The sequence below is a fragment of the Girardinichthys multiradiatus genome, chromosome 5 (assembly GCF_021462225.1).
Source record: "Girardinichthys multiradiatus isolate DD_20200921_A chromosome 5, DD_fGirMul_XY1, whole genome shotgun sequence".
NCBI classification, from domain to species: Eukaryota; Metazoa; Chordata; class Actinopteri; order Cyprinodontiformes; family Goodeidae; genus Girardinichthys; species Girardinichthys multiradiatus.
Genome location: NC_061798.1, coordinates 17639541 through 17663954, shown reverse-complemented (window position 1 = coordinate 17663954; position 24414 = coordinate 17639541). Strand labels below are relative to the sequence as shown.

Here is a 24414-nt window from a genome sequence, read left to right as displayed (position 1 = left end):
GCTCAAATTTGTGACAGAAAAGCACAATAAACAAGTTAATCTTCTTCATTGCTTTTAATGCCTCAATGAATAAAGTGCCTTTCTTTATACATGAGCAACAAAAAAATATATTTTTACAAATGTATTTACAAAATCAAAATTTTGTTTATTTGTGCCTGAAAAATAAGGTGCGGATGCAGTCGGAACTGATTTGCTGTTTTGTCCTGATATAGAGTATCTGTTTCCTCTGGCATTAAAACTGATTTTTACCCAGCATTGCTGTGGTCATATCAAATATGAAGCAAGTTTCATAAATTAACACTGTACGGAGGAACGCTCCTCCTCATTGGTCACAGATCTGACTAGTCTTAGATCTATTCTCTTGTGTCCAAAACCATTCCAATATGAGCCTCTGAATGACTTTCAGGACAAAAGTGAATTTAAAACATAAAATAGATTATGCATTATTTCTAAATTAGGCTCTCTAAGTTTGTTGTTGTGTGAGTTTGAGTGATATGAATGATCATTTTTTTCCCTGAAAATATTCAGAGCAAGAGGAAAAAAAACCCACAGTGAAAAAATCCACCAAATTTATTGGTGGGTGCATGTATTTTGTTTCATAATTACAGATTTGCACGATGGCACCGTGTTTTATTTCACCTGCCTCACACATAATTATTAGGTATGAAAGCAGTCAGACACAAAAAAGAAAAGACACAATAATTCCAACTACATTGTTGGGACCCAGCCATGGATTTCAACATTAAACGCCGGTACGGACTCTTCTGGAACTTTCAAAATAAATTGCATTTAACTGACTTCCAGCAACTGAGGAAAGGGGGGGTAGCAGCAGACTTCCCATGATGCCACTGTCTGAATAAGAGCACCCCCTCTCCAACAAGCCGACCTCTTCCACACGGCCTTCGAGAGGGACCGGATAGGGGAGACAAGCACGCTGATGTCTCTTTGCTGGTAAACAGACATAAACTATTCAATTGGATCCAAGGATGTCATACGATCATCGATCATATGCAAAGTTAAGTACGAATGAAATACTGTCTGTGTATCTGGTATTTTCATTCATGAACGGGGAAATTAATGTGTAAGAATTGCTTACTTTCTCTCTGAGGTATGCAGAAGTAAACTGTCCCAGAGAAGTTCCCTACAGAGAAGCGGTCTCTATGAAGCCGAGCGGAGCGGTCTCCCAGTGTGGAAGGAAGACAGCAGAGACCCCATCACCGTGGTTACGGTGACGTGCAGTGTGGTTGGCGGACAGAACGGGCCATCTTTCATCCACAGCTACGGAGGTTAGCAGTAGCTAACCAATTAAAGACTGTGGACGTTTCTTCAAACTTCCCCGCCTTGGACAACGTTCCTCACCACAGTTCATGAGGTTAGGTTTGGGCAGAGCAGAATAATATAGAAGTGATTTAGATTGAAATGATCTAAACGTTTTTCATTTTATTAAGTTTGGTTTTGTTTGTGTTGAAGTCATATATCTTGGTGCTAGCAGGCTATCTGCAGCACACATGCTCAGGTTGTGTTCTTTGTATGTTTTTAAAGATAAGACACACTTTATTTTGGTTTTATGATTTTATGATTTTAAACAGAAGATTGATCATAACGTGCTGTCCACGCTTATGCATTTTAACCCTTTTATTGACGGTATTTTTAAAGGTGTGGGTTTGATTCTGGTGCTAAGCGAGCAGCTTCTTTGTTAGCTCAACTGCTAACAGCTAAGGACACGTGCTTGCTGCTAAATAATATTTACCCAGAAAGGTTTAGTTTTCAATCCAGTAAATAATGTGTCCCTAACATCATTTTACTAAATTTGATAACTAAGTAAACACCATTAAGCCCCCTTTCTCCAGAAAGATTTGGCTCTTTCCAAAATATTCCCTTAATAATATTTCTTCAAATATTATTTCAATAAATAAAGGCAGCGAATGAAACACTGTTGATAATTCATCCAGAAGGTTGGTTTTATTCAGCAGATCATTCTTAAAACATTATTTTATTAAAATATTGCATCACTCTTTTTGGTCATGATTTCCAATCATCTTTAATCAACTTGTTTATATTGTACATAGTACATTAGTCTTCCTTATTCGTTAATTCTGCTTGGTAGTTTAGTTGGATTGTTTTAGCATAGTAAAGAGTTTGTTGATTGAAATATGTCTGACTTTGAGTTGACTTATGTTTGTTAATAAATTCTTGTTTTTTATTGTGTGAATTCATTCCATATATGTGCAGAGTTTTGCTGTTCAATAATGTCCGAGCTCGTCACACACCTTTCTATTTTGTCCTAATACCATCGCCTTACTGGGCTGGTATTCACAGGACAACCCTTAACAGACCGAAATATTATTTGATAAAATATTAAAATATTAATATTAAATAATCTTCTCAGATTCATAATCCCAACAACATTAAGGTCAGTGAAGCTCTACTTTGGCCAAAGAAGTGGTAGAATTTAGTTCTGCAGTTTCACGGAAACAATGTGACACATGGGCTGACAAAAGCAATGCTTGCTCATACATAAAATCTATGATAGAATGCAGCCCCCTCATTCGTTTCAATGAGGTCACTGTTTGATGCAGCAGAGGTGCCAACTTAGAGGCCTAGTTACCAAGGAGACTGGGTACTTATGCGAACATGACGATGAGATGATTTTGCTGTTTACCTTTTGGTCATTCCAACAGAGGATTAAACTATTATGGGTATTTTGATAATTTCACAAGCTAGTGAAACTCCTTGTTTTCTGTTGTAAAGCCCTAAGAAGCATATGATAAAGCTTAAAACTCAAAGATTGAAAAAGAACTTCCAAGTTATTTCAGCATTCCAGCACCTCAAACAACATTATTCCATCCAAGAAATCCCTTTCTGGTATTTAATGTGAAGAGATAGTTTGAATGTGAACTGTTAGTGTAAGAGATGATCGGTTTAACAAAGAAATCATACAGAAGTGACTTGTGAAAGTATTTCGTCTTGTCTTGTTGCAACCACCAAATGTAAAGTTTTTTTTTTGTGCTAGAGCAACACAGGCTAGTGCATAATTGTGAAGTGGAAGGAAAATCCCCTCCCCCACCTTTAAAAGTTTTTTTTACAGGATTGCCCTGTATTTACGTTTCTCAATATTCCAATCAACTCTGATTAACTATCCTGTCCTTGCTGAAGAGAAGCATACCCACAGCATGATGTTGCAACCACCGTGTTGTTTTTAGGATAACATGTAGTGTTAGTTTTTCAACACAAAGTCTTTTACATGTAAGCCAGTACATAAAATACTGATCTACCCTGACCAGTTAACCATCTTTTACACATGTGCTGTGTCTCTTACATGACTTGTGCCAAACCTCTGAAAGGACTTCTTATCGCTTTCCTTCAACAGTAGAGAGTTTTTTTTAAAAACCTGATCTTTTACCTCAGCTGAGGATCTCAGCATCTCCTCCAGAGTTACCATAGGCTTAGTTCTGCTTCTCTGACCATAATCTTTACATTTTGGGTGATGCATTGAACAGTGCTCCCTGTATTAAACGTCTTCTAAACTTTATCCCTGACCTGTCTGCTGTGTTCCTTCGTCTCCATGATGCTTTTTATTCTCTAATGTTCTCTAACTGTTAGGAGTCCATGGATGTATATGCACGTCTTTTTTACATGACTGATTTGGAAAGACGTAGCTGCAAGACTTCACACACCAGACACCAGTCTTTAAATTGTGGTAATAGGTCAAGTAAAACCAGCGTTATATTAAATTAATTGAACCATATTTTTTTACGGAACACTGTCTTGTTTATTGCAACGCCAAATGGTAAAAACCCGCTTATTTATTAACCCGATGTGCTTGCTAACATAACAAAAACAACATGAGACCCCTTTTGCTATTGGTGGAAATCTGACATCTTCCACTAATAAGAATGGGCAGTCTTTTGTTGCTAAAAGATGGATGAAAGTTGCGCAAGTAATGGGACAGCGTAATGCTGAGGAGTAATGGGGGAATGAAGAAGGGATGCGAAGCAGAGTTATGCACGAATGGAGTAGCCAAAAGATAGCGATATTGACGGTGAGTTTTGATACTTGAGGGATTAATGACATTCAGTTTGTTAGTTGTATGTAGCTTAGTGGTTTTTTTCTGAATTTAAAGGATGATGTGAAGACAGGAACATGAACAGGCAGACAATCAGGAATCTGACGATGAGGATCAGCTGATCATGCTACTGTGGCCATTTCCACAGCCACAGATGCTGCCCTTAATGCCACCACAGGCAGACTCAAATGCAAACACTGCCTCTTGGACAAAAAAAGGTATCACACACCATGGTAGTGCAAGGCCTGTGATGTGCTCCTCTGTTTAGTGGTGGACAGAAACTGTTTTTAGAGTGGCACAAATAATTTGTGTCTTGTTGTGATCCCCTGAACCTTTTGTAAATAACTGTAAATAAGTGTACATTGATAAAGGAATTGCCAGCATTATAATTTATTTGGTCCAAGTTTATATATTTTTGGCATCTTGTTTTGAACCATGATGTTTTGTAAGTAGTTTTATATAGTTGTACACAAAGGAGTGAGAGGTTGGCTTTATTTTCCTGCAAATAATTTTATATAACTGTGTTGTTTGCAATATTTGTATATAGGTTTTAGAAATGTACAGTGTATTTACTTTCTAGATTCGTTATACATGTTTGTGGGTTCCACTGTGAAAAAAATAAATGTTTTTCCAAATTGAATTTTATTTTTTTATGTGACTTAAGGTCCAATATGCAATTACAGTATGTCCAAATACAAAGGATAAGTGTAAATTAACATAGCTGAGGTGAAAAAATGATCCCATATAAGGCAATAGTAATGTTTTGTATTGGAAAATATAAAGGTAAAATCAAGATTAGTCAAAAACAACCATATATATCTGGACACCAAAGGGCTAACAAACCTCTGAGATTTTTACAGAACCCCTGCTTTTATATTGAAATTCAATTACACTTAGGTTGAATCTATTTATTCTATCTAGGTAACGTCTGTAGCCAATTGATCGCACTAGATTTTATGTATCATAGAGTGGGGGTTTGAAGTGCACACCAAATTTTGGTGGTAAATTACCTGTATCCTTTTGCTTCTACTTTACAATTATGCACTAACTTTGTGTTGCTCTATCAAGAAGTTAGTTGTTGTAACATGACATGTGGAAAACATTTTCAGTAACATTTGTTATAGAATTCTGTTATTAAACATCTGTTCAATAATATAATTTCAGCCATAGTGTCCTCTATTTTAGACTTACTGCTCTAATTAAATAAATTGTTGTATTTATATGAACACTGCACGGTGGCGCAGTTGGTAGCACTGTTGCCTTGCAGCAAGAAGGTCCTGGGTTTGATTCCCTGCCGGGGGTCTTTCTGCATGGAGTTTGCATGTTCTCCCCGTGCATGCGTGGGTTCTCACCGGGTACTCCGGCTTCCTCCCACAGTCCAAAGACATGCCTGTTAGGTTAATTGGTCACTCTAAATTGCCCTTAGGTGTATGAATGAGTGTGTGCATGGTTGTTTGTGTGTTGCCCTGTGATGGACTGGCGACCTGTCCAGGGTGTACCCTGCCTCTCGCCCATAGACTGCTGGAGATAGGCACCAGCTTCCCTGCGACCCACTATGGAATAAGCGGTAGAAAATGACTGACTGACTGACATTTTGGGACATACAGGTCATCACACAGCTCTGTTGGAGAAGTTTCATTATAACCCTACATTCCTCCTTAAACCTGCCTGAAGTTTTATATACTGTGGAAAATTGGCTTCTTAATCCACTGACTTCTTGTGAGAGAAAATTCTAAAAGAGCCTAATACTCAGTTAAAGTGGGAGAAAAATTGTACACACAGAGAAAAAAAGAAGGGTGGGAGCATTACACATAACAACAACATTTCCTAACTGTATGATGAAGTCAAACAACAGAGACTCTGCAGATCTTCCAAGTTGTTTCCTCAGTAAGTAATTGAACTTGGATGGGATTATGAAACCAGCTGGTCCCGAGCAGTTCAAAGCTGCCTGTTTTACATTATTTACCAACATCAAATTATTTTGCGTAATTAGATTTTTTCCAGAGCTGCAGTGGGAATCCTTCCAGCCTGCATAAATTTGAAAAAATAAATTACACGCTGAAAAGAGCAGGGTCAGTTTTGGGTGTGGAATATACATCAATAGGCATTAGTTGGATATATACACAATACCTTGGCTGCAATAAGACTGGAAGAAGTTTGAGGCGCATACTCTTCATGGGGTTAAACACAGAAATATACACCAATCAGGCACATCATTATGACAGGTGAAATTAATTACACTGATTATCTCTTCATCAAGGGACTTGACTTGGGCGTGATGTATTAGGCAGCATTAACCATTTTGTAGTAAAATGGGCAAGTACAGGGATTTTTGCAAGTTTGACAAGGACCGAATTAGGATTTGGGAAGTCTTGGTCTGCAATGGTTAGTATCTATCAAATATGGTTCAGGGAAGTAACAGTGGTGAACCAGTGGCAGAGTGAAGGGCTTATTGATGCAAAAAGCTCAGATTGCCTGCTCTGATAGAAAGGTATCATAATACAAACTCAACTGCAGTTTGTTGGACATGGAGCTTCATAGGATAGCCATAGATCAGTCTGGATACCCATGTTGGTTCCAATGTTATGCCTAATTGGTACAGAGTGTAGGACATCTTTGTGAAATTCAGTGAATGTCCTGGATTGACCCACCCTTATCATGAGGACAGCTTTCCTGATGTCACGGACGCCATCGTAGACCAAACGGGACGCATCGATAAATTCGTTCTCCTCAAAGGGCTGTGGAGGATTTGTACTCAGTGCCTCGATTGCTACCTCCACCTGTTCGGCAAAACGTGGCATGACTGCAGGAGAAAAAGTCAGAAAAATGGGCTTGTTATTAGTCATCTGCTTCTTTGAATTAAAATCAAAATGCATATGAGTCAAAATTGACAGCACATTTTTATATTTTAGCGACTAATGACCCTTTTTGAATTCATGATCCCAACCTGTTCCCATGAGGTATCACAGCAAAGATCTCCCTAAATGAGAATATTCCTTTCAACCATTGAATGGTGTGTGCGCTCATAGTGTAATGGTATGCATTTATGACAAACTAGGGAGATAAGTATGTGCGCTAATGTGTGAGTACTGGCTGTCAAATCATAATGTCAGCAAAAGGAAACATTCATTCAAAGTCTTTTTGAGCCAAACAAAAGCCCTCCGACATAAAACCCCTATCGACTGCAAAAATGGCTGGTTTTGTTCTCAGTATAAACTGGTGGGAGTTGATGGAGGAGCCTTACGCTCTTTGTGTGCTTTTGTTGAGTGGTTTTGAAACTGAATGGGCTCTTAATATTCAGGAATATTGACTTTATGTTTCAATATTTAGCAGGCCGCTGTTCTAATAGATCTTGTGTCATGATTAATAATAATTGTGAGGCAGAAATCATCATTAGCAGCCATTTACAGACCTTGACAGTCACCAGACAGAAAAGACCCTCGCATATTCTTTGCAATGAAGGGCTTATTCAAACTCTATAAAGCTTGCAACAGCAATATTTTTTTAATGGAATTTTGGTATACAAGTAGCTGATCGTTTTTCATGCAATCCCCAATAAAACACACTTTAGTAAAGATTTTAGTATGAAAACGTTTTAGTGAAAAAATAGATTTATTGTACATTTTAGAAAAAAGATAGGTACAATTATGTATGATTAAAGATTGATTTAGTTTTCCAAGAGCGAATCCTTGGGTTGATTTAGAAGAACATCCATTTTGGAGAGGAAAACACATTTAATGGGGACAGATGGATGATACAAAGAAAAATATGGGGGAGACAAATAAGGTACTGCAGCTTGGCTGGTGGACTCCCACCCGAAAGCCAACTGTGTGGTTTCATTATTATTCTCTACATTATCCTGCTCACTTACATACAAAGCAAGCTAAATCAATTAACCCACTTGCACTGAAGGTGTATCTGCAATGTACCTATTTGTTTAATATGAAACATAGTCTATATTTCACCAAACATAAAAGGCACTACAAAAAACTCTGCCTTTTTTTTAAATTCAGTTTAATCCACTTACTGCACAAGTGTAAAATAGGCTTTTGGGAATTGCTGGGAAGGCGATTTAAATAGAAATATTTAAATGTTTTCTGAGCTCTTAATGAGCAAAGTTGCTGGTAAGAAGCAATTTCACTCATTCCAGTTGAAAAATTATGAAGGGAATTAAATGTGACCATGTAGGAATGGATTTTTTCACCCGCCAGGCTTAAGCGTAGTTTAACTGAGAAGTTATGGAAGTACAATGGGTGTGTGAAAACTTCAAAGCAAAGGCCCTGTGCCCTGGTGGCGTGCTTAACGAGTTATACGCAGAATAGCTTCAACCTTTTCTGAAGCATAAACATTAATTTCACATCCAAAAAGCCCAATTTAAACACAATATTATGCAAGCTAAAAGGAGATGATGTTATAAAATAAAACTGAGAGACAGTCCTAATCTAACTGCTCAAAGGTTTCTCCAAAATAAATGACATAGGTCTTCCTGGACTGGCTTAGTATGTAGTATGCAGTAACTTTCAGCTCAAAATGCAGAATTGTCACTGATGACTTGACAAGCAGATAGCGAATGGCAGACATTTATATGATACATTTGTAGATTTTTCTACATTTCAAGTGTTTCACAATGTGAACTAAAACTCAAGTGAAAAAACATGGAATATCTTCAGGTCAGGGTGAGTCTTGTTGTATTTCTCACAAGTGAAGCTACGATAAAATGGGGCATTGTTTGCAGTAATATGGGTTTGTTCCAATTTTTTAGGGTGAAGCTTAAAAGCAAAGTTATTGGTTTAGTTGGTTTAGGTTCAGATCTCTACCTATGATCATATGATATGAAGCATGACCAAAAGAAGATCCTGAATGCAAGCTGCTGACTATAGCTCTTTAAGCTCACCCTGACAGAGAGATGTGAGGACCTCCTGGCTGACAGGGTGAAGAAAAAGCAGAGCCAAACACCCAAGCTCTAAACCTATGGTTTGACCTTTGGTCATGAGATATGGATGGATCATGACTGGCAGAACAAGATACTGGATACAAGAGGATAAGATTAGCTTCAACCGCAGGGAGATTTGACTCTGCCACAGTTGTAGTTGTAGGTTTCTTATGGAACTTTGTTCCAGCTTGTACAAGAATATTAGAATGATAATAATAGAAAAAATATGATTTTTATATCTTAGAATAAAGGAATAGACAACAGTTTTGTTCCATATCATATTTTGTTTTGTCCATTCTTATAAAGACCTGCAAAAAATGAAAGGTAAATTCTAATTACTCTATACTTTTCAAGCCTGTTTAGGATGCATATATGAAATAAAACATAATGTGGTTCCCACATTTTATTAATATTTCTTTCATTTAAACAATTATTGCAGAGTAGTTTGGTGTTTTTTTTTACCTCCTACTAAGTTGGTTCTATTGATGCCATTTTTTATTAGCCATCAGGGACATTCATGTTGTTTTTAGGGGCAGCACACTTTGATCAGATAAAACATAATCCTGAATATGGTGTTGCAAAGGTATTTGAAAAATGTGACTTCTGTTGGGAAATATGTTTTAGACTAAACTAAGTGTAGCAATTTCTCATCGGTATAGTCTTAGGATTTTGTTACAATAATACAAAAATGTATTAATTTCCCAGAACTCTGCTAGTGGATGTGCCTAAATGGGTCTAAAATGTTACATCTAAAGCAGTACATGAATCTGTGTCTGCAAATATGTAAATAATTTGAAGGGATTCTGGTGGCCCTTGTGGTCCACAGCTGCTGTATACGTTGTTTAAAGTTTCCTGTTAACTTCAATAATTCCCTGCAGCCATCTGAAGGCAGCAGGACCCGTTTGTTGACAAATCTTCATCGTCTAATTTGAAAAGAATGGCCCAAGAGTGCTTTGCCATTATAGAGGACCATCTACTGTGTTTACCTTTTCTCAAATCTTTTGCAAATCACTGCTGGCAAACATTCTCTTTAACTGCTAAGGCATAAATGTGTCACATCTTAGGAATGTTGCGAACTGTCTTCTGAGAGAAAAAACATACAAAAAAGCAGGACTGATGTGACTATATGAACCTAGAAATGTCATAAAGTAGCTTTATCTTCTTTATAAGTCTGTTGAGTGTTGTCCTCTAGCTGCACATTCCTCCCACTATCACAAAAACAGGGTTTGCATGAGAAGACTCTATATTTCAGAAGCCTTTGCCTCTATGCATCATTGTAACTGGCACAGTTGTTTTAAGGCAACGATATTAAGGAAGTGACTCATTCACAGAAAATGCTCATTCAGTTTGTTTCTGATAGCTTCTTAATCTATAAAATTCAGTGATTTAAAAACTCTGCATCTCTAAAGACAGTGTAGCAATGTCTTTATTGGCCCAATGATCATATCTGTCTCTAAATCTGTTGAATATTACACCCAAACAGGATATTCAGGCACATGAATCTCAGATATGCTTCAACAGAAGCCAATCAGGAAATGTCATGAGACCACTATCCCAATCCAAAAGCCAGAAATAAACTGCAAGAAAGAAAAAAAGAAAAACGTCCATGCTGTGAAGCTGGACGGGAGAGGAAAGAGTGTAGGAAGTGTTGAACACTTAAACTGTTGGAACAAATGTGGCCACAGGGCTTACAACAGCAGTCTACAATTTATCTAATCCTTTAGAAAACGTTTTGCTATCATTCGCTTTCTTTACTGTGTTCACATTAACCTCAAGCCAGAACACATCTCCTCTCATCTGCTGCTTGTATCGTTTTACTGAAGAGTCATAAAACATAAAAAAGTAAACAAATGCAGAAACCATTTCCCAGCATTTCTCAGGGATCGATCCTACCTTAACTATCAATCTGGCTCTTTATTGGGTCTGACTTTTATAGAGGACAGCTGTGATAATTAACGTGTGTTCATCTTGTGCTCTTTTAATTTTTTATTGATACAGTTTAAAATGGTCAATATAGTACATTATAGTAAATCCAGAATTGGTGAAATATATCTAGATATGACTGATGTAAGCACCCTTGGAAAGAAAAGGGTGTAATGTGTTAAACAGATTTATCAGGTTCTGAAATGTATCAGGAAGGTATAAGAATATACCGCGCACTTTGTTGCATATTAAGCTGGATAGCTGCAGAACAGCCAAAGTGGAAATGATGTTCCCTGAAGGCTTTGGCCTTTTTTAGCAGAATAATGATCCTTGACGCAAACCAAAAATGGTTCAGGAATGGTTTGAGGAGCAGAACGGTGAGTTTCAAGGTGCTGACTTAGTGACCAGAGCTTCTGGGTGACTTAATTTTGAAAAACTAGAAGCATCAATGTGCTTCTATTGGTGCACTTGAAGACTGGCAGTCAAAGAGAGCAGGGAGAAAAGCATGTGAGCCCACATACAGTAGACAAAGCAGTGTGTGGGTGAGCCCAGAGGACAGTTATTACTTTTTGTGTTAATACAGTTATTTCCCTTCCTACCCCCAGCCCACCAAGTTCCACAAAAATATCTGGAAGAGCAAGTCTGGTGCATTGTGAGCAAAAAGTTGGGTGTCGCTGCTCTAGTGGACTCCATCCCTTGATGAGTCTGTTTCGACAGCAAAGGGAAACCAACACACTGTAAAAAAGGTGGTCATATTGCTATGCCTGACTATGTGTCTTTTTTCTTGTTTGTTTTTATAGTGCTAAAGATGGTAATAATGTGTGTGTGTGTGTGTGTGTGTTGAATATTATTTGGGAGCATCTAGGGAAAACAAATGTGGGTTGCAAGATATAATGTATGTTTTAATATCATTGAAAAGTGGTTATTTTTCAACAAAAGATAAATATCTTGATTAAGAAAAATAAACCAACTCTGTATTAAATGCAGTTTTCATTTTTTTCTGCTCAAAGTTCAACCAGATGAACTTGGGATTGTAGTTAAAGAGAGGGGCTAATTTGGAGGAAACTGTTTTGCCATATTTTTTCCCACAGGCATGAAAATAGAATAAAGATTTGGCACGAATATGGCATTGTGAAAAGCTCCAGTTAGATCCTTTTTGTATCATGCCTCTGAGCATACATGAATCCAAAGAGCAGTAGCAGCAAGAAAAGCCAACCGAGTTTCTGCAAAACCAGTGTGTTTGTTTTGCTCTCTGCACACCATAATCACAAAATATGTCCTTTTTCATTTGGATCTTCGACCTAACAGTTACAAAGATCTTTGGTCTAACCACTCACCTAATGCTTACGTAACGCTGACTGGGTGAAAAATAACAAATAAGAAATCCTCATTTCAACCTCTATCTGGTGTGCTCTTCCACAGTGTAATCTTGGTTAAAATGTTTTTCCAATATTCTCATTCTGTTCTGCTCATCTCATAGTAATTTCCTCATCAGCGCTCTCTTCTAACTCCCGCCTCTATTTACGCACTGATTAAGGGACCTAAGCTCTTCTCCATTCAAGCTTGGAGTTTGCTATCTGGCTATCATTTTGGATAATACCTCTTTACCCATCCCTGTAACAATGGGTGCAGATTTAAAAGAGTGACTCAGCCAGCTGTGTGTTTTACATATATGGAGCAAATCAAGAGTCCACTTGGGGTATTCAGAAAACACAGATTTTCTTCCCTGTTTCTAGTTACACTAAAATCTGCAGGGTTATTTCTTTAACACAAATGCTAGGTTTATGCTTTTGAGACAGAAGTTAGATAGTTTTAACCAAAAAATAGTTAACCAGTTGGAGAAATGACTAGTAGCTGACTTATTATTTTTCACAGATTGCCATTTTAAACTATTAAACAACCTGATCAGGTATCACTGAAACTACATAATGCAGTAAGGAATGGTAGGATGGTAAACTGAAGCTATATAATTATTTTAACATTATTCAAATGTTTGCATTAATGAGTTTGTTTCACACCTGAGAACAAGTTGGTTCACTTAAGATAACATTAGCCTTTTAGCTGCTAAGTAGTAAGGAGTGCTTAGTGCTGGTTACAGTCAACATTCCTACATTGACCAAATAATTGGTTATATTAGTCATGGTTTCTGTTTGAACAAGTCGGTAGCCAGACATCTCACATCTAATCTCTTTTATTCAGTAAACAATCCGCCAGCAGCTTCAACCTTCAGCAGAGAACATGGAGTATCAACAACAATAATATTGTTGCCTCCAACAGCTCCAGCAGAGACAACCGGCCAGTTGGCTGAGAAAGAGAGGTCATCAAAAAAGGTCTCCCCGCCGAAATTCATAGGAGAAGTGGACCCCCCACCCCCCCACCCCCCGTTATACCCCTCTCCCCCCAAACCCAGACCGACCCCCCGTTAAACCCCCTCACCCCAGACCCCTACCCAGACCGCACAGAACTCTCCCATCTCCCCACTAAGCCCGCTTTTTGCTTTAATGGATTCTGATAACATGAAAGGAGTTCTTAAGATCAGGACTCAAATGGCTCTGACATCCTCTCCATTCAACACCCTCTGTGGCCGAGGCCCTGCTACTAAACCAACATCTTCCAAATGCCGCAGAGCCCCACCACCTCCTAATCTATCACACCCTAATCAGAAATGAGCATGTCCAGGAAAAACTTGGGCCCCTAATAGGAGATAGTTGTAAAATCTCTGTGCTTATACGTGACAGAAAGAACAAAGCCAAAAGGATAAGAGACAGTAATAAACAATCAAAAAAAGCCATAAACCATCAGGTACAACCAGACACAGAGTTAATATCAGCAACTAAGTCATATAAACTGGCTTCATTGAACATTAGATCTCTGTCAGGAAAAGCTCCCATTCTGATAGAGAGGATGCCTCCGAAATACAATTTTCTTTGTGAGAGCAGACAGCAAAGAAAAGGTGAAGGGGTGGCCACTTTGTTTACACTTACTAAAGTGTAAAAAAGTATTTCAGGGCCAATTTGACTCTTTTGAATATTTGGCTCTCCAGGTAAAGAGCCCGGTCTGAATCATGTTCTTGAATATTTATAGGCCTCCTAAGACCAAAACAAATTTTTCAGTGATTTTAATGAGCTTTTATTTGTGATATGTGTTGATTATAACCGTTTAATTATTGTGAAAGACTTCAACATTCACACAGACAATCCTGAAGACAGAAGTGCAATAGATCTATGTGACACTCTTAGAAATCCATATAAATGCAGACTGTGGAAGAACCACAGTAGCTGGTATTATTGAACCTTGGAGCAGCATTCGACATTGTTGATCACTCCATTTTATTAGAGCGCCTGGAAAACTGGGTCAGCCTTTCTGGTACAGCACTCAATTGGTTTAAATCCTACTTGAATGACAGGGACTTTTTTGTGTCAGTAGGTAACTTTACATCAGAGAGCACAACAATCACATGTGGCGTTCCCCAAAGGTCCATCTTAGGGCCCCTCCTATTCAATATCTACATGCTCCCCCTAACTCAGATTTTAATAAACAACAACGTAAGTTATCATAACTATGCAGACGACACACAGCTATACGTTACGATGTCACCAGGTGACCATGAACCCATTCAAGCGCTGGGTAAATGCTTAGAAGAAATCAATGCATGGATGGGCCTAAATTTTCTTCAGCTGAATCAAAACAAAACTGAAGTAATAATCTTTGGACCAAAGGAAGAGCGTTTAAAAGTTAGCACAACCTTCTGAACCTTCAGAGGCACATAAAGACAGTAACAAGGTCGGCCTTCTATCACCTAAAGAACATCTCCAGGATTAAAGGACTAATGTCTCAACAGGACCTTGAAAAACGAATTCATGCGTTCATCTTTAGTAGAATTGATTACTGCAATGGTGTCTTCACAGGTCTGCCTAAAAAGTTGATCAGACAGCTGCAGTTGATCCAGAATGCTGCTGGCCATGTCCTCACTAGAACTAAGAAAATGGAGCACATCACCCCGGTTCTAAAGTACCTACACTGGCTCCCTGTAGCTCAGAGAATAGACTTTAAAATACTTCTGTTAGTCTATAAATCACTGAATGGCTTAGCACCAAAATACATTACAGACTTGTTGTCAGTGTATCAACCACCCAGACCTCTCAGGTCTTCTGGCTCAAATCTACTCTGCATACCCAGAACCAGAACCAAACATGGAGAAGCAGCTTTTAATTCTTATGCTCCACTAATCTGGAATAAACTCCCAGAAAACTGTAAAAGCGTCAAAACCCGAAGTTGCTTTAAATCAAGATTAAAAACGCATTTGTTTAAAGTGGCCTTTGAATGTATCATCTAAACATTATTAGTTAAGTTTTCAGTCCAATTTTCCTTTCATTTTCTTATCCATCATTCTATTTTCTTTATTTTTAATTACCTCTATTGTTTGATTTTCTGTATCATTGTAATGTTTTTCCTTATGTACAGCGCCTTGAGTGCCTTGTTGCTCAAAAGCGCTATATAAATAAACTTAACTTCTCTTAACTTAACTCATAAGGTGAATGCAGACAGGCAATATTTTATACAGTGTTACTGAGCACGATTGTTTTACTTTAGATTTTACTGTTTATCAATAGGTCTTATCAGTAGGGCTGTAAAGGAACACTAAAATCCTGGTTCAGTAGATACCTCGGTTATAAAGACATGTTTCACTATGTTTGATTAAGAGAAACAAATATGCTGGGTGAAACTCATAAACCAAACCTGTTGTGTTACACCAACCTTGGGCTGGAAATCTACATTTGATCTGTTTCTAAATTGGGTTGTTTTTAACTCTTTTTAGAGTGTAATTGTGAAAAGGCTTGTCTAAGTTGGTGTCTTCTGAGGTAAACGGGGTGGGTTTTTTGATTAAAAAAACCACTAGTCCCTGAATTTTGTTAGAGTGAGACAATATGAAGTGTCTTTACTCCTATCCCTTAAATCCCAGCTGCATTTCCTTTTAGTGCACTTGATCCACTGATTTACAGGCATGACATGTGGGATGCACTGTGACTATATGTGTTATTACTCACAGCAAAAGCCTGGTTAAATCCTATTTTCTCCAGCCTAATGTAATAACAAGGAGCGACTCCTCCCAAGCTTTTGTAAATGGCACAGTGACAAACTATGGACCATATATCAGTTTTTAATCTTTCTGCAGGCTTCACATTAATGAGCAACCTAAAAAAATCTGGGTCTTTTTGAGAAGTAGATTATTTGAAATACAGAGTGTTATTCTAGGCAGAAAGGTGCAACAGAGAAGGAGGAGTATGATGGGGGTAAACTGAGAGAAGTCATAACCACTTTCCCATTAGGCTATTGATTTTTCAACTTCTCAAGGACACGCTTCAATCTCAGACCTGCGAGTGGACTGTTTGTCAGGAATCTATGGTGCAGCCTTGCACAGCACTCTTTGGCTGCCTGGGCTCTGCTTAAGCATAAATGTGACCAAGCTCAATGGGTGAAAGAGGGATGGGCAAATTGAGACAAGGTCAAAGGGCAAGTACTGCAATTGTTGTGAGCGTTGTGTTGGTGTGACAGCTGTCAGAAAAGATAAGGAGGAGGTGGTGAATGGGGTGAGCTGCGGTGGGCATAAACACAGTGGTAATCAAATAAAAACACAAACAGCCACCTCGAAGGATGAAAAATGCACAAACACATGAAGGGCAAAGAAAAAAAAACGTTTTACACTCGCACAATAATCAGAAAAGGAGGAAAAGGGGAACGGTATCAATGAATTCCACAAAAATTCTCACTCAGATCGCTTAGTGAAATCTTTGGTGACAGATATTGATTCTTTTTGGTAAAGTCTAGTTAATTAGACTTGGTACCCTCTAAAAATGTGTAGTCCTATATCCTTTTTCATTGATCAGCAAAACTTAATCATCTTTCCCCCAGCTATAGATTTCTCCTTGACTGTGCTCAGATCTATAGACATCAGGTTCTGGGAGGACTGAGAGGAGAGGACGGCAAAAGTTCACCACAATCAATATGGGCCAGATAAGATCTGCATCGTAGCCCTTACAAAGCCCCCCCCAACTACTACCACTAAGAGATGAACTAAACAGGAATCAGAGTTTAGATCATGGAGAAAGGCAAAGCCAATGAACACTGGTGTAACACAGCTGCTGGTTCCTGGGCTTGATAACTCTATTAGTAGTCAGAATGGTTAAAATGTAAGTAATATATCTCCTTCAGAAGATCTGACTGGTCTACTTTTTGCATTGGTTTAGACTGTATTAGCTGAGTTCTGACCAATCTGTAAAACATGTTCCAGTTTATTTTTTTCCATGTTACAGAATAGATTTTATAATCTAAACAAAAAGGAAACAAACATTAAAGGCATACAATCACAGTGTACCACTTTCAACATAACATATTTAATGCACCAGTTTCATATGTTTATATGAAAATATATATATATTGTTTGCATACTCTGGCCCACCTGGGTAAGCAAACAATAAACTATCAGGACCCCTTTCAGTTTGCTTATCGCTGTGGAGTTGGAGTTGAAGATGCCCTCGTACACCTGCTTCAACAAACCCACTGTCATCTGGACAAAGCCAGCAGCACTGTGAGGGTCATGTTTGATTTCTCCAGTGCATTTAATACAATACAACCTGATTTGCTTTGTCAAAACTCCAGAAGACTCAGGTGCAGGCCTCAACAATCTCTTGGATCAAAGACTACCTGACAAACAGGCCACAGTTTGTGAGACTGAAGGGTTGTGAGTCTAACCAGGTAGTCAGCAGCACAGGAGCACCACAGGGGACTGTACTCTCACCATTCCTTTTCACTCTGTACACCTCAGACTTCCAGTACAAGACAGACTCCTGTCATCTGCAGAAATACTTGGATGATTCTGCAGTTGTGGGGTGGATCAGAGATGGACAAGAAGCTGAGTACAGGAAGGTGGTGGACCGCTTTGTGGCATGGTGTGGAAACAATCATCTCGTTTTGAACGTGACTAAAACAAAGGAGATGATTGTAGATTTTAAGAGAAACAGGAATAAGTCAAAAACTATTTCCATCATGGGAGAAGAGGTGGAGGTGGTGCAGGAGTATGAATACCTCGGTGTTCACCTGGACAACAGACTAGAGTGGAGATGCAACTGTGAAGCCATCTACAAGAAGGGACAGAGCAGACTGTACAAGCTAGACCATACAGACCTGGCATTAGTATTTGTCCAAGCAGCCAGATTGCAGTTATCCACTTTGTGTGCTGATGAAATTGTAACCCTGTTACATAGTGATATCAAATGAACAAACAACAGGAAATCAACATGCCTATTGATGTTTCAGTAACATCTCATTATCATCACAACATTGCTATTCAGAAAGAAACTTCGGAGTTCCATTTTTGTGATGTAGAGTACAGGGAACATTTTACCTTTTTGCCTGCTTGATTACTTCAAATGATTTCCCTGGACTTCTCACCCAAACAGGTGCAGTCCTAACATTTTAAATACAATGTCTTCATGGGCTGCACGGTGGTGCAGTTGGTGTCACTGTTGCCTTGCAGCAAAAAGGTCCTGGGTTCAACTCCTGGACAAGGTTCTTTCTGCATGGAGTTTGCATGTTCTCCCCGTGCATGCATGGGTTCTCTCTGGGTACTCCAGCTTCCTCCCACAGTCCAAAAACAAGTTAGCTTTATTGTTCTTTCTAAATTGCCCTTATGTGGGAATGGATATGTTCATGGTATTTCTCCTGTGTGTCTCTGAGTTGCCCTGCAATGGACAGGCGACTTGTTCAGGGTGTACCCCACTTCTTGCCCGTTGACCGCTGGAAATAGGCATCAGCTCCCCCAATACCCTGTATGGAAGAAATGCTGCATAAAGGTGGGGAGATCTTATTTGATTGGCCTGAAATAGTTCACAATCAGCTCTAAAATGATAAAAAAATAAATCACATACCGCAGAGAAAAATGACCATACTTTATCCCAATGTCCCCAGATTAAAATTCAGAACTGAAAGTGTTTCCACCGAGAAGAATTCTGACTTTAGTTAAACCTTTAACTTAAAAAAAATCTTTAGACCTTCTGCTTAAATAGCTTTTTAATTTTTCTAATTAGCTGACAGCAGCATTTAATTCTAACTTTTTTTTAGTTTGTGTTTTAGTACTGAACACACTCAGGAAGTTACTATGGGCTTTGTAAGGAGAGTAGTCTGGTCAGCCCCTCCTTGAATCGTCACCTTAACATGGTGGAGGGAGTTGAGTGTTTGAATGATCCTAGATGTTATGTTGTCTGGGGCTTAAATGCCACTGGTAGGGTCTCGCATGGCAAACAGGCTCCAGGTTACGGGTCAGACGAAGAGCGGTTGAAGACGCCTTCATGAGGACCAAACAATCGAGGAACGTGACGTTGCGCAGTACAACGGAGCCGGGGTCCCACCCTGGAGGCAGACCTGGGGTCGGGACTCGTCGGAAATGCCTGGTGGGAGGGTTACTCCTCATGGGACCCGGCCGGGCCAAGCCCGAACGAGAGATGCGAGGCCATCCCCCAGTGGGCCTACCACCTGCAGGGGGAACCAGGAATAATGCAAAGAGGATTGGGCAGCAGACAAAGGTGGAGCCTGATCTCTGGATGCCTAGGGATGTGGAATGTCACCACGCTGGGGGGGAAGGAGCCTGAGCTTGTGTGGGAGGTCGAGAAATATCGACTAGAAATAGTCAGGCTTACCTTCTCGCAGAGCATGGCCTCTGGAACCCCTCTGCTCGAGAGGGGCAGGACTCTCTTCTACTCTGGAGTGGCCTGCGGGGAGAGGCGGCGAGCTGGGGTGATTTTGCTTGTGGCCCCCCAGCTCAGCTGTCTCGTGTTGGGGTTTACCCCAGTGGATGAGAAGGTCGCATCCCTGCGCCTTTGGGTTGGGAACAGGTCTCTGACTGTTGTTTTGGCCTATGGGCCAAGCGGTAGTGCGGAGTACCCAGCCTTGTCGGGGGTGCTGCATAGTGCCCCTCCCAGGGACTCCATCATTCTGTTGGGGAACTTCAACGCCTACGTGGGAAATGACAGTGATACCTGGAGAGGCGTGATCAGGAGGAATGGCCTCCCCGATCTGAATCTGAGTGCTGTTTCCTTATAGGACTTCTGTGCTAGTCATGGATTGTCCATAATGAACAACACGTTCAAGCATAAGGGTGTTCATCAGTGCACTTGGCACCAGGACAGCCTAGGCAGGAGGTCGATGATCAACTTTGTTTTCGCGTCTTCAGACCTTCGGCCACATGTTTTAGACACTGAAGAGAGTGAAGAGAGGGGCTGAGCTGTCCACTGATCACCACCTGGTGGTGAGTTGGATCTGCTGGAAGAGGAGGAAGCCAGACAGACTTGGCAGGCCCAAGCGCATAGTGAGGTTCTGCTGGGAACGTCTGGCGGAGCCCTCCACCAGGGATGTATTCAACTCCATGACCTTGAAGCGATTCTGGCAGACTGTCCGGTGCTTCAGGAGAGGGAAGCAGTGCATCGTCAACATGTTTACAGTGGGGATGGGGAGCTGCCGACGTGGACTGGGGATATTATCGGGCGGTGGAAGGAGTACTTCGAGGATCTCCTCAATCCTGCCGTCACGCATCCCCTGTTGGAAGCAGAGGCTGGGGCCTTAGGGTTGGACTCTTCATCACCCAGGCTGAAGTCACCAAGGTGGTTAAAAAGCTCCACAATGGCAGGGTTGGCGACAGTGCCTCCGGCATACTGGGGTGGTGGTCCCCCTTCATAAGAAGGGTGACCGGAAGGTGTGTTCCAACTACAGGGGGATCCCACTCCTCAGCCTACCTGTAAGGCCTATGCCAGGGTATTGAGAGTCCAGCTGATAGTCGAACCTCGGTTGTGGAACACTGGACCAACTCTGCACCATGTACAGGGTACTCGAGGATTCATGGGAGTTTGCCCAACCGGTCCACATGTGTTTTGTAGACCTGGAGAAGGCATTCAACTGTGTCCCTCATGGTGCCCTGTGCAGGGAGCTCCAGGAGCCTCCCGCCTTCCTCGGGAGGTGTTCCAGGCATGTTCCACCAGGAGCAGGCCCAGGGGATGGCCCAGGACATGCTGGAGGGACTATGTCTATTGGCTGACCCTGGAGGAGCTAGAGGAGGTGTCTGGGGAGAGGGACGTCTGGGTGTCTTTACTGGGTCTGCTACCCCCGCGACCCAGTCCCGGATGAAGCGGAAGACAACGAGTATGAATTCTGACAACTTTAAAAAGTTAAATTTTTAACTTAAAAAAAAATCTTTAGACCTGCTGCTTAAATAGCTATTTAATTTTTTTTCTAATTAGCTGACAGCACCATTTAATTCTAACTTTTCTTTAGTTTGTGTTTTAGTACTGAACACACTCAGGAACTTACTCTGGGCTTTGTAAGGAGAAGAGTCCGGTCAGTGCATAGTCCTTCAGGGGGTCTTAGAATGAATTACAATCAAGCTGCCAAACTAATGCAGATGAAAGTGTCCCAGATAACATTACAATGTCTATGGACATCATTCTAAAAAGAACATGTGTCACAACAATGTGATCAGATTGTTGAGGTTGGATGTTAGTTCCACGTCCAAATGGTTAGTATCAAAGGAGAATAGTAGTGAACCCAGACTTATTTCTAGTAATTTTTTGTATCTCACAACAGTTGCTCTTTTTCTTTGGACATCTAATATCTGCCACTGACAATGAGTGTGAACTCCGTCAGTATTTAAGAAAGCTGTTCCATTCTGCTATTTGGCAAGTTGAGAATGTGAGTTTTGCAACATCACAGTGATTTGAAAGAGGGGGAAATGTCATTGCTCCAACACACAGTTCTTGCCCAAGAAAGATGAGTTGTCAGTGATTGCTGAGCATCAACATTTCAAATACATGAGCAGGTCTGAACTGCACCAGTGAAGAGGTTTTGTTGTCAAAAAGGTGGGATTTTCAGTCGCAGACATCATGATAGCTGTGGCAACCACCACATTTATTTTAGTGAATCCTTGACGTTGTTTAAAGAAAAATATGATCTACTCCAATTCAATTCAATTCAAAAGTACTTTATTAATCCCAAAGGGAAATTAAATGTTGTTATAGCTCATTATGTAGATTTCTTCAAAGAGCCGCTGTAGATGCTGATGGCTGTGGGCAGGAAGGAACTCCTGTAGCGGTCTGTCTAATAGCAGATCTGAAGAAGCCTCTGACTGAAGACACTCTGTTGTTGTATGACAGTCTCATGAAGAGGATGCTCAGCGTTCTCCATAATGTTCTTCATTTTATGAAGAATCCTTCTTTGCACAATGATCTACAGAGGTTACAGAGGAGTCCCTAGAACAGAGCCAGCCTTCTTCATCAGCTTGTTGAGCTTTTTTAAGTCCCTGGCTCTAATGCTGCTACCCCAGCAGATGATGGCAGAAGAGATCACACTCTCCACAACAGACGTATAGAAGATATGTTGTGGAGAGTGTGATCTCTTCTGCTATCACACTCTCCACAACAAACTTATAGAAGATATGGATATACTTATTATCTATAGAACAATACTTTATTTATATCTCAATTCATTTCAATTGACAAATACTGTATTAATCCCAAAGACAAAATAAATGTTGTATAAGCTCATATTATGCAGGTTTCTTCAAAGGGTTGTTGTAGCCCACCATTGTTGTCCATCATATTCGAATAAAGAGATGGTTTTAACTTCCTCCTTCTCTCTTTTCTCTGGTTCTGGCTCTGCATCCATGGCTCCTCCTTTTCAACTCATTGGGAATTTGAGATCGTATTTAAGGTATTATTTGAGCTTTTGAGATGTTAATCAGCTTCTCTCAGTTATAAAAATGAACAAAAAAACACACCTTGTTGCTATGGTTACGCATCATAACAAATGTTCCAAGTAGAAAAAAATCCTTCCAACAGCACAGTATCCAATACTAGAGGGAACAATCCTCCAAAAAAGCAGGAGGAATTCAAGTTTTAAAAAATAAGATATTAGAATGAAAACAACAGAGCTACTCCAACATGATGCCACTCTGTGTGGCACAATTCTACAAATCTGATGGTAATTAAAAATCTGCTGGTGAAACACTTTTGATTTTTTTGAATGTATTTATTTTATTCTTGCTCAAAGATAACTATAAAGTTCTACGAACAGGAATATAGAAAATAAAAAAGTAAATTAATCAAGGTTAACTTTAACTATTTAACATTTTCAATTTAGACTTATATTATCAGTGGCATTTGTGTTAATCTGTGTATACTATCCCAAATCCATAAGAACTCATGCTTGCAATTTGATACAACCAATGCAAACATGTTTAAGATAAGGTTCTTGTCAGATGAGATGAAAATTGTAACCTTTTTGGCCTAAGTCGCTGTGTGTGTTGGAGAACCAACAATACACATCACCTTGCATCCGCATAGTAAAACATGGTGGCAACATCATGTTGTGGGGATGCTTTTCTCCAGTAGGTATATAATAATGGGTTCAATAGAGGATTAGATGGATGCAACTTAATATAGGTCAATCCTGGAAGAAAGTGAGTTAGAAGTTGCAAAAGACTTAAGACTAGGATAGAGGTTCTCCTTCCAACTGGACAAGGACACTAAAGACTTGAAAAGTGATGTTCCCCATCCAGTCTGACTGAGCTTAAGAAGTCAGTAGATGTGCAAAGATGGTAAACATATCCCAGAAAATTTGCAACTGTAATTGCAACAAATGAGGTCTACAACATATTCACTCAAGGAGGGTAAATACAAAGAAACATAAAATGTTTATATTTTCGTTACTTAAAAATAAACAAAATAAATAAAACATGTATTGTCTTTTAACTTCATAATGCCACTCTGCTTTGTGTTGGTTTATGACATAAAGCTCCCACAGGTTGTGATTGTAATATAACAAAATGTGAAAAAGTGTAATGGCTATGACTGACTTTGCAAGGATCAGCATGATAACATTTTGCTTCTTTTTCTGTTTAGGAATCAGGCTTCAAACTGTTTTAAGTTTCTAGTTGAACAAATTCTTCAGTTGAGCAAACTTAGAGGATAATTACTTAGTGTTGTACAGTGTCTCATCTTTGTTTGAACATTCAAGTACTGTGTCAGATTGATAATGAAAAACCACTCAAGTTGCTTCATGATGTCAACTCCTGAAAAAAACAAATACATGATGAATCAGTGGGGAACCAATGTAATGGTGCATCATCAACAGTTCTCCAGTTGTTGTTCTCAGTATTGCTGACATAATACGTCTGTGTCATGCTGACTGTTGAAACTGGATACATGCTCCCTGCAGGATTAATAGAACAGCAGCACAATTATGAAGTCAAAGTGTTTGACAAGGTTATGGTTGTACAAAATTGACCTCAAGTGTTCATCAGATATTGCCATGATATGTCATTAATTAATTACCCTAATCAATTAAACCAAATTATGCAATAACAGACCAGAATGTGCTTAAAATACCATACAACCAACAGTGTAAGTAGTCTATTATGGTGAAGCTGAGCGCCAGAAGAGGGGCTCAG

At 39.6% G+C, this 24414-nt stretch overlaps 1 protein-coding gene across 1 annotated transcript in view; it reads right to left on the bottom strand.

The window, feature by feature from the left end:
• Nucleotides 1–24414, bottom strand: part of ctnna2 (catenin (cadherin-associated protein), alpha 2) — a 466961-nt gene that overhangs the window by 51917 nt on the left and 390630 nt on the right. Inside the window, exon 13 of the mRNA XM_047366904.1 lies at nt 6718–6869. Within this exon, the coding sequence (XP_047222860.1) occupies nt 6718–6869 (152 nt within the window). The remainder of the gene's footprint in view (nt 1–6717; nt 6870–24414) is intronic.